We start from the raw sequence: 17,824 nt of genomic DNA, 5'->3' as shown, positions 1-17,824 counted from the left end.
TCCCCCTCTATCACGTCTGAAACAACAGAACCCCGGAACGTTGAGCTGCCAGTCCTGCCCCTCCTGCAGCCAAGTCTCACTAATAGCAATAATGTCATAATCCCACATGCCAATCCATGCCCTAAACTCATCTGCCTTTCCGACAATACTCCTTGCATTGAAATAGATGCACCTGAGAACATTTCTATCACGTACAGACCCTTGATTTCTGTCTATACATGCATTCCTCTCTTGACCTTTATCCTCCTCCACCTCATTATCTGCTCTAACACTCTGGTTCCCCTCCCCCTGCAAATCTAGTTTAAATGCCCCGGAGCAGCACCAGCAAACCTACCCGCAAGGATGTTAGTCCCCCTCCAGTTCAGGTGCAAACCGTCCCGTCGGAACAGGTCCCACCTTCCCTGGAACAGAGCCCAATTGTCCAGAAACAAGAAGCCCTCCCTCCTGCACCATCTCCTTAGCCACATGTTTAGCTGCATTATCCTCCTATTTCTAGCCTCACTAGCACATGGCACGGGTAGCACTCCTGAGATTGTAACCCTGGAGGTCCTGTCCTTCAACTTTGCACCTAACTCCCTAAACTCTCTTTGCAGGACCTCCTCCTCCTTCCTATCCACGTCATTGGTTCCTACGTGGACCACGACATCTGGCTGCTCACCCTCCCTCCTGAGAATACTGAGAATTCGATCCGAGATATCGCAGACCCTGACACCAGGGAGGCAACAGACCATCGGGAATTCTCGATCTCTCCCACAGAACCTCCTATCTGTCCCCCTAACTATTGAATCCCCTATCACTACTGCTCTCCTCTTTTCCCTCCCTCCTTTTTGAGCCGAGGGTCCAGCCTCGGTGCCAGAGATGCGACCACTACAACTTGTCCCTGGTAGGTCGTCCCCACCAACAGTATCCAAAACAGTATACCTATTGTTGATGGGAACGGCCACAGGGGTGTTCTGCTCTTTCTGTCTATTCCCCTTCCCTCTCCTGACATTCACCCAGCTGCCTGCCTCCTGACTTTTAGGGTGACTGTCTCCCTGAAACTCCTGTCTATTACTGCCTTTGCCTCCCGAATGATCCGAAGTTCATCCAGCTCCAGCTCCAGTTCCCTAACTCGGCTTCTCAGGAGCTGCAGCTGGATGCACCTTTTGCAGGTGTAGTCATCAGGGACAATTGTGCTGTCCATGACTTCCCACATGCTGCATTCGGAGCACTCGACTGCCCCAGCTGCTGCCTCCATTACCTACTCCTAATTTAATTAAAGGACTTTACCCGGCCCTACCCCACTGGGAGCAAACTCGTCCTCAGCCTCCGCTCACCTAAGCCTCTCGAGCCAAAGCCTCAAAGCTCCACTCCTTCACTGGGCCGCTCACACACTGGCCGCTCCTCTTCAGCTTCCCCTTTTATCTTCGCTCTCCGTGCTCTTTTTCAAATGAACTGCCTTCAAGATCCGCGCTCTTTTTCAAATGACCTTGCCCACGCTCTCCACGCTCTTTTTCAAATGACCTGCCTTCAAGATCCGCGCTCTTTTTCAAAAATGATGATCTGCCAGAGACGATAACCTTCATTTCCCCCAATATTAAGAGCCACTTGCATTTCAGAGAAGATATTTACATTTGCTTTGTTATGACACAGCTGATGTTAAATGCTGAGCTGTTCAAATCCCAGAGGGAAACTTGAAACAATTGTCACAACTCAGTTTTCAATTTGTATAAATTTCGAGATGCATGCCTTGAATTCAGTAGTAATAAGATAACCAAGTTTTATAGGTTTTTATAAAACTAGATTAAACATTTATTAATAAGAAAAATGATTTTAAATGCAAACATCTGCAAATTACCACTATGATAACTTCTAAATCCCCTAATCAATCTAACTCCCAGTTACACTTTTGTTAAGGCAACAGTAAGACACGCAGGTTTTAAAAGACCCCAGCAAAGAAACATGATACCCTCAACAAGCGGCTTTCCAAGTGAGTTTTCTTAACTTCAGCCCTTTGAAGACAACAGCTTGAGGCATAGATGCTGAAGGCTTTTTCACGTACTTAAGATCTTAATGCCTTTCATTATACACAGTCCTTGCTCCTTCTTTATACATATCTTCCTCTTTGAATGCAAATACCCATTGTTTCACTATGTTTTTGGACTTTATCTCCCGGATAGTAAAACCCCCTCATAGCACTAAGTTTTACCAGTAAACTTGGGAAAAATAAACATGTTTCTAAACTTCACCTGGCTAGGTGACACATTTCACCTCTACTTTGTAAACAATTTAGTCTAGTTTATTTCAAAATGTAAATGATCTCTTGGAACTCATGTTTCTAAACTTCCCCATGTTTATCTAATTAACATTTCAAACCTAACCTCTCCTCTTAGATCAAAGCACCCAGACTAGCTGCCTCTAATTCAATTAAATCGCTCCCTCACACACAAACAAACACACATCACCATTACTCTATTTTACAATAATGCCCAATACCATTGAGAATTATTATATCATCTTGACACTTGCATGCATTCAAGCACGAATGCACATATACTTCTCCAGAAAACCACTTATGTTTGCAAGACCTGGCTTATCTAAAATTCCATACAAAAACATAACATAAGCATCATCTGGAAATATTAGAATATACTTCTAATCCATTGGTCTATTTTTATTTAACAGCAATTATATTTTGTAACCTTCAGGGTCACTACTTTGCTTGACCAGCAGAAAAATAGAACTATAAGAGTTTATAGCACAGAAGGAGGCCAATTCGGCTCACTCTGTGCAGGCTCTTTCCTAGAACAATTCAAAACTAACCCCATTGCCTTCTCTTATACCTTTTGTATTTTCTTCTGCTTTAAACAGTTATCCAGTTTTCCACAAAGAAGACAATATTCCATGCATCAATCACTCCGTGTTGATACATTCCATGCTTCCATAACTCCATAGTTATTCTATGATAATTTTATATTGATGTACCTTTGTCAAAGACACACTCATTCATGGAAATCCTCTTTCCTGTATACTCTCTGGAAATCCATAATTTTAAGATCACTCTTAAACCTCCTCTTAGTTTTCCTTGTGTCAACGGAAGTAGTCCCAGTACCTTGGATCTATTCTTGGAACATAAGAAATAGGAATAAGAATAGGCTAATTGGCCCCTTCGAGCCTTCACCATCATTCCATAAGATCATGGCCCATCTGACATGATTTGATTGTGGCTTCAACTCCACTTTCCTGCTTGTCCCTGCCCCCAACCCGCCACATATCCCTTGACTTCATTGTAGATTAAAAATCTGTTGACCATAGCCTTGAATGTATTCAGCCTTGAAACATCTCTGTATCACGCCCCTTCAGAATTTTGCATGTTCCAATAAATTCACCACACATTCTTTGAAACTCCAGAGAGTACAAGCACAACTTGCTCAACCTTTCTTCATAAGTCAACCCCTTCAACCCAGGGATCAACCTAGTGAACCTTCTCTGAATTTTTCCAATGCGAGTATATTCCAATATTCCTCCTTATATAAGTGCTCCATGTGTGGTCTCACCAACGCCTTTTGCAGTTGTAACAAGAGTTCCCTACTTTTATTCTCCATTCCCCTTGCAATAAAGACCGGTATTCCATTTGCAGCCTTAAATATCTGCTGTTCATACATTAATCACAAAGGGTTAGCATGCATGAGTACACATTCTGCCATGAACATATGAGCTCAATCTATCAATTTGAAGTCTGCGTGGAACACCAGGGCCAAAGAAATTTCAGTCAGGAGATGCTATGACCTGAAATTCTTTCTCCTTATATGGAAACGCATTAATGGAATTTATCTTCTCTGCTAAAACAGTGTGTTTGGCACAGCACCGCAGTATGATTATTTTTTTATCGTCAGCACAGTTTATTTTTGTGAAGCAATTATTGGGTAACTCCTTGAATGCTTGAAAATGTCTCTTTTTTTTTAGTGTTATGATGTGGCAGGTGATATGTGCCACGTGGACCAAATCCACAAGGGAAACTTGGCCACGCTATCACGTGGCCACACTATCACAATTGGTTTTGCAATTTGTATTTATTACAAGGTGGCTCATTGAGTCTACTAACCTGTTTAGAGATTTTAAAATTAAGTTAAAACATTTATTAACAAAAGGGGAAAAAAAAGACACAAGATTGCAGTTAAACCATTATTTAGTCTTAGTAGTTCCCAAAATTCTTAATTACAGGCTCCCAACTACACACCCCTTTAAGGCAACAGGGCAAAATAGATTTGAAATTATAAAATCAACCCAGCAAGGTTACCACAGCACCCACTTGACAGTGGAATTCCAAAGGCCTGTAACACAACTTTAGTTACTGGACACAGCAGACTTCTGCAAAAGTGGCTTGGGGCCTTCCCCCAAGAATTGCTTCACACGGTGTACCTTTCAATCTCACACGGGCACAACCCCTAAATAGCCTTCCATCCCTCTTTATGTATGTTTTCTGTCTGTGTAATCTGTAAATCCCATTGTTCTACCAGTCTTTGGAAATTTCTTTAGATAAAAATCTTTCATGTTGTCAATATGGCCTCTTTCCTTTTGGGAAAATAAACATCATAAACTTGCCCTATTTATCTTAGTTGTAAACATCCTACTATCCCTTTGAAACCCAAACACCTTTCCACTTCACTTAAAATGCAAATTTCCTTCACACCCTACGTGCTGCCCTTATCCATGCTTACTCATTAGCATTTCAAATACCTTTTTACACCTAACTTCTTTTGATGCAGTCTGACTGCAAGGATGAAATTAATTTAATTAAATCAGCCACACAGACGACTATGGACCCACAATAATATTATGAAAAATATTATAGTTTTGTGACATTTGGTATGTTTCAGATCTAGTTGATGGTGTTGGATAAAAATGTTTATTAGCTAAATTCTATTTCCAAAAATTGCTTCATATGGAATAAATGACCAAGTATAAAAATATATTGTATACTTCATTGGAACACAACCTATTTTTATCTATAATAAAATAAAAGCAAAATACTATAGATGCTGGAAATCAAACAAAAATGCTGGAAAAACTCAGCAGGTCTAGTAGCATCTGTGGAGAGAGAAAAATAGAATACATGTTTCGAGTCCGTATGACTCTCCTTCTGAGCTCTGAAGGGTCATATGGACTCGAAATGTTAACTCTGTTTCTCTCTCCAGAGATGCAGCTAGGCCTGCTGAGTTTTCCAGCATTTTCTATTTTTGTTCTATGTGTCAATGTGTTCTATCTTTATCGACTGATTGTTAACTTCAATAGGCTAGTAGATAATTGGTGAGGCTCGAATTTTATGCAAGATTGTGTTCTAAAAATCAGAAACCACGATCTACTCAGATGATTTTAAAGGTTTAAATCATTTGGTGTTTGCTCAAATGTTGATGTGATGGTTAAGCAACATTTTCAATTATCTTCTGTTTCACCAGGTCTCTGCAATGAAGTGTGGTCTACTACCAATCTCTCCTGAAGCACTGGCACTGGGGGAGATAGCTTACCATGACTACCATGGAATCCTTGTGGATGAGGGGGAAAAGATTCTAATACAAAAAAACCTGGGTCCCAAGAACAAGGTCAGCTCAATTTGAATTGAAGTAACAGTTTAATTCTCTCTGCTTATGGTGGAAAATGTGTATGGCATGTTTTTGAAATCATCCAAAAGTATTTCACGGCAGTTTTTCAATAGATGGTGTTAATAATGTGTTCCAAGGTAATGAAAAATACGCAAGTAATGGTATGCTTGAATGTGGGGTACTGTTTGTTTTTGGCTTAACCATATTTGGATGACTTAACTTTCCATATCCTTACCTAAATGGTTGTCTGAAATTAAGGAAAAATTGTAATCCAAGTGCAGAGTTGTAAAATTCAGTCCTATTTGACTTCAGTTAGAGGAAGATCTGAATTTCTATAATCTAGGTCAGGGATTGGCAACCCGCTGCTTGAAGGCTGCATGTGGTTCTTTTATTGGGAGCTGCAAATGAGATGTTAACTGTTTTTATTTTATCCAATTCGTAACAGTGTAATAACATTTAGTGATTGATGTTTCTGCTCCTCTCGGGCTACCTTAGAACTGCGTTTTAAACAGAAAATGAGCAGCATATTAGAGGATTCTTTCTTTCTTACCCACATATGCAATACAATTCACCCAATAACTAAAGGAAGTTTTTCTACTGGTTCATGTCATCATTGCATTAATTAATCCAAGATCTTGTTTAACTTTAATCGAGGTATATAAAATGTCTTTCACAGATCTAATTTCCTTTCACCGACCTAATTTTTAAGGAAAATATGCCACTGATTCTCCAGGAAAAAAGATGAAGTTGGAGGCTAATTTATGAAAATACAAATTAGGAGCAGGAGTAGACCACTCGGCCCCTCAAGCCTGCTCTGCCATTCAATAAGACCATGGCTGATCTGAATATAACCTCAACCCCACATTCCTGCCTGCACATGATGACCTTTCACCCATTGATTAATCAAGAATCTATCTAGCTCTACCTTAAAAATATTCAAAGACTCTGCTTCCATTGCCTTTTGAGGAAGAGAGTTCCAAAGACACTCAGCCCTCGAGGAAAAAATTCTCCTCATCTCTCTTAAATGAGCAACCCCTTATTTTTAAACAGTGACCCTTAGTTCTAGATTCTCCCACAAGAGGAAACATCCTCTCCATATCTACCCTGTCAAGACTCCTCAGGATCTTAAAGTTTCAATTAAGTCGCCTATTACTCTAAATTCCATACAAACCTAGCCTGTCCAGCCTTTCCTCGTAAGACAACCCGCCCATTCCTGATATTAATCTAGTAAGCCTTCTCAGAACTGCTAACGCATTTATATCTTTTCTTAAGTAAGGATACCAGTACTGTACACAATACTTCAGATGTGGTCTCACCAGTGCCCTGTACAACTGAAGCATAACTTCCCTACTTTTGTAATCAATTTCCCTCAGAATAAATGATAACATTCTATTAGCTTTCCTAATTACTTGCTGTACCTGCATACTAGCCTTTTATGATTCATACACCAGGACATCCAGTTCCCTCTGAATCTGAGCTCTAATCTCACCATTTAGTTAATAAGCTTTTTTATTCTTCCTGCCAAAATGAACAATTTCACATTATACTCCATTTGCCAGATTTCTGCCCTTTCACTTAATCTGTCTACGTCACTTTGTAGCCCCCTTTTTCCCTCTTCACAATTTACTTTCCTACGTATCTTTTGTGTCATCAGCAAATTTAGCAACCATTCCTTTGGTCCCCTCATCCAAGTCATTTAAATAAATTCTAAAAAGTTGAGGCCCCAGCACTGATCTCTGTGGCACACCACTTATCATATCCTGCCAACCAGAAAAAGCCCCATTTATGCCTACCCTCTGCCTCCTGTTAGTTAGCCAACCTTCCATCCATGCCAATATGTTACCCCGTACACCATGAGCTTTTATTTTCTGCAGTAACCTTTTGATGTGGCACTTCATCAAATGCCTTCTGGAAATCTAAGTACAGTACATCCATCGGTTCACTGTTTATATCAGAGAGTTCATGATCTGAAGTTGTTCAACTCAGCGTTAAGTCTGGAAGGCTGTTGAGTGCCTAGTCAGAAGATGAGGTGCTGTTTCTCCAGTTTGTGTTGAGCTTCACTGGAACATTGCAGCAGGCCAAGGACGGGCATGAGAACTGGGTGGTGTGTTGAAATGGCAAGCAACAGGGAGATCTGGGTCATGCTTGTGGACAGACCAAAGGTGTTCCGCAAAGTGGTCACCCAGTCCACTTTTGCTCTCTCCAATGTAGAGGAAACCGCATTGGGAGCAGCGAATGCAGTAGACTAAATTGAGGGAAGTGCAAGTGAAGTGCTGCTTCACTTGAAAGGAGTGTTTGGGCCCTTGGACGGTGAGGAAGGGGGGTAGGTGTTACACCTTCTGTGGTTGTATGGGAAAGTGCCATGGGAGGGGGTTGAGGTGTAGCGAGTGATGGAGGAGTGGACCATGGTGTCCCAGAGAGAATGATCCCTGTGGAATGCCGCCGGGGTTGTGGGGGTGAAGGGAAGATGTGTTTGGTGGTGTCATCATGATGGAGTTGGCAGAAATGGCGGACAGTTCTCAATGAAAAGATCAAGAGCAGGTAAGAATCAGGGGGTCGGGTCCAGGTGTAGGGAGAATATTGGAGGTGGGTAAAAGGATCCGTTGTATGGGGAGAGGACTTCTGCCCAAATAAGTGAGCATAGAGACGAAGGTGGCGGAAGAAGCGTTCAGCATCAGGATTCTTACCTGCTCTTGATCTTTTTTCATTGAGAACTGTCGGCGTGACATCAGTCGACTCAATTTCTCTGCTCTTCTCACCCACTCTAACCTGTCTTTTTCTGAACCTGCTGCATTCTGTTTTCTCAGGTCCAACCCTGACTCATCAAACCTCCTGACAAGGGTGGTGCGGTTGTTGTCTGGCGCACTGACCTCTACCTTGGAGAGGCTGAGCGTCAACTCGCAGACACTTCCTCCTACCTCTCCCGGACCATGACCGCACCATTGAACTTCAAGCCATTGTTTCCAGGACTGTCACTGACCTCATCTCCTCTGGAGATCTTCCTTCCACAGCTTCCAACCTCATAGTCTCCCAACCTTGGACAGCCCATAAGACCATAAGACATAGGAGCAGAAATTAGGCAATCGGCCCATCGAGTCTGCTCTGCCAATCAATCATGGCTGATAAGTTTTTCAACCCCATTCTCCCGCCTTCTCCCCGTAACCTTTGATCCCCTTACCAATCAAGAACCTATCTATCTCCAACTTAAATACACTCAATGACCTGGCCTCCACAGTCTTCTGTGGCAATGAATTCCATAGATTCACCACTCTCTGGCTAAAGAAGTTTCTCCTCATCTCTATTCTAAGAGGTCTTCCCTTTACACTGAGGCTGTGCCCTCAGGTCTTAGTCTCTCCTTCTAATGGAAACATCTTCCCCACGTCCACTCTATCCAGGCCTTTCAGTATTCTGTAAGTTTCATTCAGATCCCCCCCTCATCCTTCTAAACTCCATCGAGTATAGACCCAGAATCCTCAAACGTTCCTCATATGTTAAGCCTTTCATTCCTGGGATCATTCTCGTGAACCGCCTCTGCACCCTCTCCAAGGCCAGAACATCCTTCCCGAGATACGGGGCCCAAAATTGCTCACAATATTCTGTTTGTGGTCTGACCAGAGCCTTATAAAGCCTCAGCAGCACATCCCTGCTTTTATATTCTAGTCCTCTCAAAATAAATGCCAACATTGCATTTGCCTTCCTAACTACCGACTCAACCTGCAAGTTAACCTTAAGAGAATCCTGGACTAGGACTCCCCAGTCCCTTTGCACTCCACATTTCTGAATTCTCTCCCCATTTAGAAAATAGTCTATGCCTCTATTCTTCCTACCAAAGTGCAAGACCTCACACTTGTCCACGTTGTATTCCATCTGCCACTTCTTTGCCCATTCTCCTAACCTGTCCAAATCCTTCTGCAGCCTCCCCGCCTCCTCAATACTACCTGTCCTTCCATCTATCTTTGTATCATCTGCAAACTTAGCCAGGATGCCCTCAGTTCCTTCATCCAGATCATTAATGTATAAAGTGAAAAGTTGTGGTCCCAACACTGACCCCTGCAGAACTCCACTAGTCACCGGCTGCCATTGTGAGAAGGACCCCCTTATCCCCACTCTCTGCCTCCTGCAGACAGCCTATCTTCCATCCATGCTAGTACCTTGTCTCTAACCCCATGGGCTCTTATCTTACTGAGCAGCCTCCTGTGCGGCACCTTGTCAAAGGCCTTCTGGAAGTCCAAGTAGATAACATCCATTGGCTCTCCTTTGTCTAACCTACTCGTTACCTCCTCAAAGAATTCTAACAGATTTGTCAGACATGACATCCCCTTGATGAAACCATGCTGACTTTGCCCGATTTTACCATGCACTTCCAAGTATTCTGAAATCTCATCCTTAATAATGGACTCTAAAATCTTACCAACGTCAGGCTAATCGGCCCGTCTTTTGCCTCACTCCCTGCTTAAACAGGGGGGGTTACATTAGCGCTTTTCCAGTCCTCTGGGACCCTCCCTGACTCCAGTGATACCTGAAAGATCACCACTAACGCCTCCACTATCTCTTCAGCTATCTCCTTCAAAATTCTTGGGTGTAATCCATCTGGTCCAGGTGATTTATCTACCTTCAGACCTTTCAGTTTTCCTAGCACCTTCTCCTTGGTAATGGCCACCATACTCACCTCTGCCCCCCGACTCTTGAACTTTGGGGATGTTACTCATGTCTTCCACTGTGAAGATTGACGCAAAGTACCTATTTAGTTCCTCCGCCATTTCTTTGTTCCCCTCTACTACTTCTCCAGCATCATTTTCCAGCGGCCCAATGTCCACTTTTGCCTCTCTCTTACCATTTATATATCTAAGAAAAACTTTTGCAATCTTCTTTTACATTACTGGCTAGTTTACTCTCATATTTAACCTTCTCCCTCCTTATTTCTTTTTTAGTTGTCCTCTGTTGGTCTTTGTAGGCTTCCCAATCCCCTGGTTTCCCACTGCTCTGCGCCGCATTGTATGCTTTCCCTTTCGCTTTTATGCTGTCCCTGACTTCCCTTGTCAGCCATGATTGCCTCGTCCTCCCTTTAGTTTGCTTCTTCTTCCTAGGGATGAATTTTTGCTGTGTCTCCCAAATTACTCCCAGAAACTCCTACCATTGCTGTTCCATTGTCTTTCCTGCTAGGCTCATCTCCCAGTCAATTCTGGCCAGCTCCTCCCTCGTGCCGCTGTAGTTGCCTTTACTCAACTGTAATACTGTTACATCTGATTCCAGCTTTTTCCTCTCAAATTGCAGGGTAAATTCTATCTTATTATGGTCACTTCCTCCTAAGGGTTCCTTCACCTTAAGCTCCTTTATCAAATCTGCCTCATTACACATCACTAAATCTAGAATTGCCTGTTCCCTAGTGGGCTCCACCACAAGCTGCTCCAAAAAGCCATCTCGTAGACATTCCACAAATTCCTTTTCTTGGGATCCACTACCAACCTGATTTTCCCTGTCTACCTGCATATTGAAATCCCCCATGATCACTGTAACCTTGCCTTTCTTACACATCTTTTCTATCTCCTGGTGTATCTTGTGCCCCACAACCTGACTACGGTTCGGTGGCCTGTACATAACTCCCTTTATGGTTTTTTAACCTTTGCGGTTCCTCAACTCTACCCACACAGGTTCTACATCATCTGACCCTACATCATTTCTTGCTATCGATTTAATTTCATTTCTTACTAACAAAGCAACCCCACCCCCTCTGCCAACCTGCCTATCTTTTTGATAGGATGTATATCCTTGGATATTTAGCTCCCAGTCCTGATCCCCTTGCAGCCATGTCTCCGTAATACCCACCACATCACACCTGCCAATTCCATTCTGCGCCACAAGCTCATTTACCTTATTTCATATACTGTGTGCATTCAGATACAACACCTTCAGTTCTGTATTTCCCGTCCCCTTTCTCATTGTCATCCCTTTATCTGATGTGCTTGAAGTTAGATTCCTAGCCCTTTCCAAACACTCTGTCCTATTTTGTGTTCTGGAGACTTTAATAGCCTCTCCTGGGCTCTCCTTTCTTTTCAGTTTTTTCATAATTTTCCATGAAGTTGAATTCACCCCCCCCCCCACCCCCACTCGCTAACCTGTTGCTTTGTTTCCCATTAGTCATTCTTCTTGGAGTTTTACCCTTCCCTCCCCCCCCCAACTTTCTAGTTAAAGTCCTGTTGACCACCCTATTTACCCTTTTCGCTGGAACATTGGTCCCAGATCGGTTCAGGTGGAGACCATCCCAACGGTACAGATCCCTCCTGTTCCAATATTGATGCCAGTGCCCCACGAAATGGAACCTCTCCTTCCCGCACCACTCCCTTAGCCACGTGTTTACTTCCCTTATTATCGCGTCCCTATGCCAATTTGCACGTGGCTAGGGAAGTAATCCGGAGATTATAACCCTTGAGGACCTGTTCTTTAATTTAGTTCCTAGTTCCTGATAATCCCCAAACAGGTCCTCTTTCCTAGTCTTACCTATGTTATTTGTCCCGACGTGGACCACAACAACTGGATCCTCCCCTCCTTCTCCAATATCCTTTCAAGCCGGTCAGAGATGTCCCTCACCCTGGCACCAGGCAGGCAACATACCATGCGGGACTCTCGATCCTGTTTACAAAGGAAGCTATCAATTCCCCTAATTATAGAATCCCCTACAACTACCACTTGTCTTTTTGCTCCCGCCTCGTGAATGGCCTCCTGTGCCATGGTTCCGTGGTCAGCTGGCTCATCCTCCCTACAGCCCTCTTCCTCATCCACACAGGGAGCAAGTACCTTGTACCTATTGGACAAGGTCAAGAGCTGAGGCTCCCCTTTTCCGGAACACAGGATCCCTCTACCTGCCTCGTTTGTAGTCACACCCTGCTGACCCTGACCACTGACCGGACTTGAGGTACTTAATTTACCGGGTGTGACCGCCTCCTGATACAAAGCGTTCAGTTAACTCTCCCCCTCCCGGATGTGCTGCAGCGTCCGGAGCTTGGACTCCAGCTCATCAATTCTGAGCCGGAATTCCTCCAGCAACCAACACTTGCTGCAGATGTGGTCACTGCGGCTCGCAATGGGATCTGCCAGCTCCCACATCATACAGCTACAGCACATAACCTGCCCAGCCATCTCTACTTAGATAATTAATTTATTAATTAGCTTTGCAATTTTTTTTGTCAAATTTGGTGCAGATTTCCTACCAATTAGGTCACAGCTTTCCTGTGACGTCACTTATACCTCCTACCCAAAATCCACAAACAGGACTGTCCCAGCAGACCGATCATGTCAGCCTGTTCCTGCCCCATGGAACTTATTTCTTGCAATCTTGACTCCATTCTCTCTCCCCTCGTCCAGTCTCTTCCCACCTACATCCACGATTCCTCTGACGCCCTACATCATATCAACAATTTCCAGTTCCCTGGCCCCAACCGCCGCCTCTTCACCATGGATGTCCAATCCCTCTACACCTCCATCCCCCACCGGGGTGGTCTGACGGCTCTCCGCTTCTTCCTTGAACAGAGGCCTGAACAATCCCAGTCCACCACTACTCTCCTCCGTCTGGCTGAACTTGTTCTCTCACTGAACAATTTCTCCTTAAACTCCTTTCACTTCCTTCAAATAAAAGGTGTGGCTATGGGTATCTGTATGGGCCCTAGTTATGCCTGTCTCTTTATGGGGTATGTGGAACATTCCTTGTTCCAGTCCTGCTCAGGCCCCCTCCCACAACTCTTTCTCCAATACACCATGCTCTTGTCTGGACCTGGAAAAATGATTAATTTTGCTTCCAAATTCCACCCCTCCATCATTTTCACATTGTCCATCACTGACACTTCCTTCCCCTTCCTTGACGTCTCTGTCTCAATTTCTGATGATAGACTGTCCACCAATATTCATTACAAGCTTACCGACTCCCACAGCTACTTCGACGACAGCTCCTCACACCCCGCTTCCTGTAAGCACTCCATCGCATTCTCTCAGTTCTTTCGCCTCAGTTGCATCTGTTCTGATTTTGCCACTTTCCAAAACAGTACCTTCTTCCTTAACCGAGGTTTTCCACCCACGGTGGTTGACAGGGCTCTCAACCGTGTCTGGCTCATCTCCCACACATACGCCCTCACACCTCCCTCTCCCTCCCAGAACCATGATAGGGTCCCCCTTGTCCTCATTTACCACCCCACCAGCCGCCGCATTCAAAGGATAATCCTCTGCCATTTCTGCCAACTCCAGCATGATGACACTACCAAACACATCTTCCTGTCACCCTTCCCCAGCAGCATTCCGCAGGGATCGTTCCCTCCGGGACACCCTGGTCCAATCCTCCATCATTCCCTATACCTCAACCCCCTCCCACGGCACCTTCCCATACAACCGCAGAAGGTGTAACACCTGCCCCCTTACTTCCCCCCTCCTCACCGTCCAAGGGCCCAAACACTCCTTTCAAGTGAAGCAGCACTTCATTTGCACTTCCCTCAATTTAGTCTACTGCATTCGCTGCTCCCAATGTGGTCTCCTCTACATTGGAGAGACCAAACGCAGACTGGGTGACCACTTTGCGGAACACCTTCGGTCTGTCCGCAAGCATGACCCAGACCTCCCTGTTGCTTGCCATTTCAACACACCACCCTGCTCTCATGCCCACATGTTTGTCCTTGGACTGCTGCAATGTTCCAGTGAAGCTCAACGCAAACTGGAGGAACAGCACCTCATCTTCCGACTAGGCACTTCCGGACTTAACGTTGAGTTCAACAACTTCAGATCTCTCCTCCATCCCCACCCCCTTTCTGATCCCCTTTTTTCCAATAATTTATAATTTTTAAAATATATTCTTTTCCCACCTATTTTTAAATTTATTTCGATCTATCGTTTTAGCTCCAACTTTCAGCCCATTTCAATCCCTTTCCCCCACCCCACCCCCACTAGGGCCATCTGTCGCTTGTCCTGCTTTCTACCCATGAATGTCACCATTAGCATATTCCTTAGATAATATCACCATCATCAACACCCTTTGTCCTTTTTGTCTATGACATCTTTGGCAATCTCTTCTTTGCCTCCACCTATCACTGGCCCTCTATCCAGCTCTACCTGTCCCACCCCCCTCAACCAGCTTATATTTCACCACATTTCTATGTTTCCTCAGTTCTGATGAAAAGTCATACGGGCTCGAAACGTTAACTGTATTCCTCTCTGCAGATGCTGTCAGACCTGCTGGGTTTTTCCAGCTATTTTTGTTTTTGACTCAACTTTACCTACTCTTTTCCTTTTTAAATACCAATAGAAACTCTTGCTGAACGTCTTTACATTTCCATCTAGCTTCCTCTCACACTCAAATTTCTTTCTCCTGATTAACCTTTTAGTCAACCTCTGCCGTTCTTTATATTCTGACTAATCATCTGCCACTAATCTTTGCGCAGCTATATGCTTTTTCCTTCAGTTTGATGCTTTCCTTAGCATCTTTTGTTAACCACAGATGGTGGTGGTCCTCTTTGAATTTTTCTTGACAGTAGGAATATACTTAGACAGCACCTCCCAAACCCATGACTACTACCATTTGAAGAACAACAAGGGCAGCAGGTAGATGGGAACACTGGAAGTTCCCCTTCAACTCACTCACCATCCTGACTTGGAAATATATTGCCGTTCCCTCAGTGTCAACGGGTCAAAATCCTGGAACTCCCTTCTGAACAGCACTGTGAGTGTACCTACACCACATGGACTTCAGTGGTTCAAGAAGGCAACACACCTTCTCAAGGGCAACCAGGGATGGGCAATAAACGCTGGCCCAGCCATCGAAGCCTAATCCCGTGAATGAGTAAAAAAAAATAATTATTTTGCGTATTCTGAAATATCTCCTTTAATGCCTGCAAATGCTTCTCTATCTATCCCCTAGCCTAGTATCCTAGGTCACGTCAGCTAGCTCCGCATTCTTGCCCACAAAGTTGACTTTATTGAAGTTTAAGATACTACACTTAGACCCACTCCTCTCCCTTTGAAACTGGATGTAAAATTCAACTGTATTATGCTCGCTGCTACCTAAGGGTGCCTTGATTCTAAGGTTATTAATTAATCCTGTCACATTACGCAATACCAAGTCTAATGTAACCTGCTGTCTGGTTGGTTCCAGAACGTGCTACTCTTTTTAAAAAAAAATTATCTTGAAAGCAGTCTATGAACTGCTCATCTAGGCTACTACTTGATGGAATTTAACTTGGATAAGTATGAGGTTATCCATTTTGGTCGGAAGAATAAAAAGACAACTTATTATTTAAATGGAGAGAAACTAAAGCTGGTATTCAGGTACAGCAGGTAATAAGGAAGGCAAATGGAATTTTGGCATTTATTGCTAAAGGAATGGAGTATAAAAATAGGGAAGTGTTGTTGCAACTGTTCAAGGCATTGGTGAGACCACACCTGGAGTACTATGCACAGTTTTGGTCTCCTTACTTGAGGAAGGATGTAGTTGCACTGGAGCGGTTCAGAGGAGGTTCACTAGATTGATTCCAGAGATGTGGGGCTTGTCTTATGAGGAGAGATTGAGCAGTTTAGGCCTATACTTGTTAGAGTTTAGAAGAATGAGAGGAGATCTAATTTGAGGTATATAAGATGCTAAAGGGGATAGACAAAGTAGACGTGGAGCAGATGTTTCCCCTAGTGGGGCATTCTAGAACAAGAGACCATAGTTTTAGGCTAAGGGGTGGTAGATTTAAATCAGATGAGGAGGAATTACTTTTCTCAAAGGGTCGTGAATCTGTGGAATTCACTACCTCAGAGCACAGTGGATGCCAGGACGCTGAATAAGTTTAAGGAGGAGATTGACAGACAGATTTTTCATTAGTAATGGGTTGAAAGGTTACAGGGAGAGGGCGGGAAATTGGAGTTGAGGCCGAAATGAGATCAGCCATGATCGTAATGAATGGTGGGGCAGACTCGAGGGGCTGAATTGCCTACTCCTGCTCCTAGTTCTTATGTACTACCAGTCTGATTTTTCCAGTTTATATGTAGATTAAAATCACCCAAGATTATTGCTGTCCCTTTATCACAAGCACCCAATATTTCTTCTTGTATATTTGTCCGATGTTGTGGTTATTGTTAGGGGGCCTGTAGGCCATTCCCACTAGTGATTGCTTTCCCTTACTATTCCTCATTTCGACCCTGACCGATTCTACATCCTGATCTCCTGAACCAAGGTCATCTCTAACTATTGCGCCAATGCCATCCTTGATCAACAGTGCTACCCCTCCACCTTTTATCTAACTTCCTATTCTTGAATATTATACACCCCTCAATATTCAGGACCCAATCCTTGTCATCCTGCAGCCATGTCTCCATTATGGCTATCGGATCATATTTATTTACTTCAAATGTGCGCTATCAATTCATTTACTTTGTTACGAATGATATGCGCATTCAGATTCAGAGCCTTTAGTTTTGCCTTTTTGTTATCTTTGTAACATTTAGTCTTGAATATTGACGTATTATTAGGTTTTATCTCTCTGTCACTTCCTGCTATTCTATGACCCTCATTTCCCACATTATTATTAGTCTCCTGCTTTGAATCTACCCTTAGATTTGCCACATTTACCCAAGCTTGATCCTTCATCTCCCTTGTATAGTTTAAAGCCCTCCTTCCATAGTTATGCGATTGGCAAGAACACACGTCCCAGCATGGATCAGGTGCAGACTGTCCCAACGGCACAGCCCCCACTTTCCCCAGTACTGGTGCCAGTGCCCCATGAACCGGAACCCACTTCTCCCACAGCAGACTTTGAGCCAGGCATTATTCTCGCTAATCTTATTTCCCCTTTGCCAATTTGCATGTGGCTCAGGTAATAATCCAGAGATTATTACCTGCGAGGTTCTGCCCCTTAATTTGGTACCTAGCTTCTCATTCTGACTATACAGAACCTCCTTCCTTGTTGTGCCTATGTTGTTGGTATCTACATGGACCACGATGACTGTATCCTCCCCATCCCACTGCAAGTTCCTCTCCAACCCTGTGCAGATGTCCCGAACCCTAGCACCAGACAGGCAACATATCCTTCTGGACTCTCTCGCTCTTTGCTGCACAGAACATGGTCAATCCCCTTCATTATACAATTACCTACAAGCACTACGTTCTTGATAAAAGCATAATACTGCGGATGCTGGAAATCTAAAACAAAAACAAAAATTGCTGGAAAAACTCTAGCAAATTTGTCAAACATGATTTCCCTTTCACAAAACCATGCTGACTCTGT

The 17,824-nt window shown here is 43.7% G+C and overlaps 1 protein-coding gene across 10 annotated transcripts in view; it reads left to right on the top strand.

The window, feature by feature from the left end:
• The window catches only part of add1 (adducin 1 (alpha)), a 199,944-nt gene that overhangs the window by 82,727 nt on the left and 99,393 nt on the right, over positions 1 to 17,824 (top strand). For all 10 annotated transcript variants that reach the window (XM_041186143.1, XM_041186142.1, XM_041186144.1 and 7 more), the window contains exon 7: positions 5,439 to 5,582. In XM_041186143.1, coding sequence (XP_041042077.1) covers positions 5,439 to 5,582 — 144 coding nt within the window. The remainder of the gene's footprint in view (positions 1 to 5,438; positions 5,583 to 17,824) is intronic.

This window comes from Carcharodon carcharias, chromosome 4, assembly GCF_017639515.1.
Source record: "Carcharodon carcharias isolate sCarCar2 chromosome 4, sCarCar2.pri, whole genome shotgun sequence".
Lineage (NCBI taxonomy): Eukaryota > Metazoa > Chordata > Chondrichthyes > Lamniformes > Lamnidae > Carcharodon > Carcharodon carcharias.
This window is presented reverse-complemented; position numbering and strand designations above follow the sequence as displayed.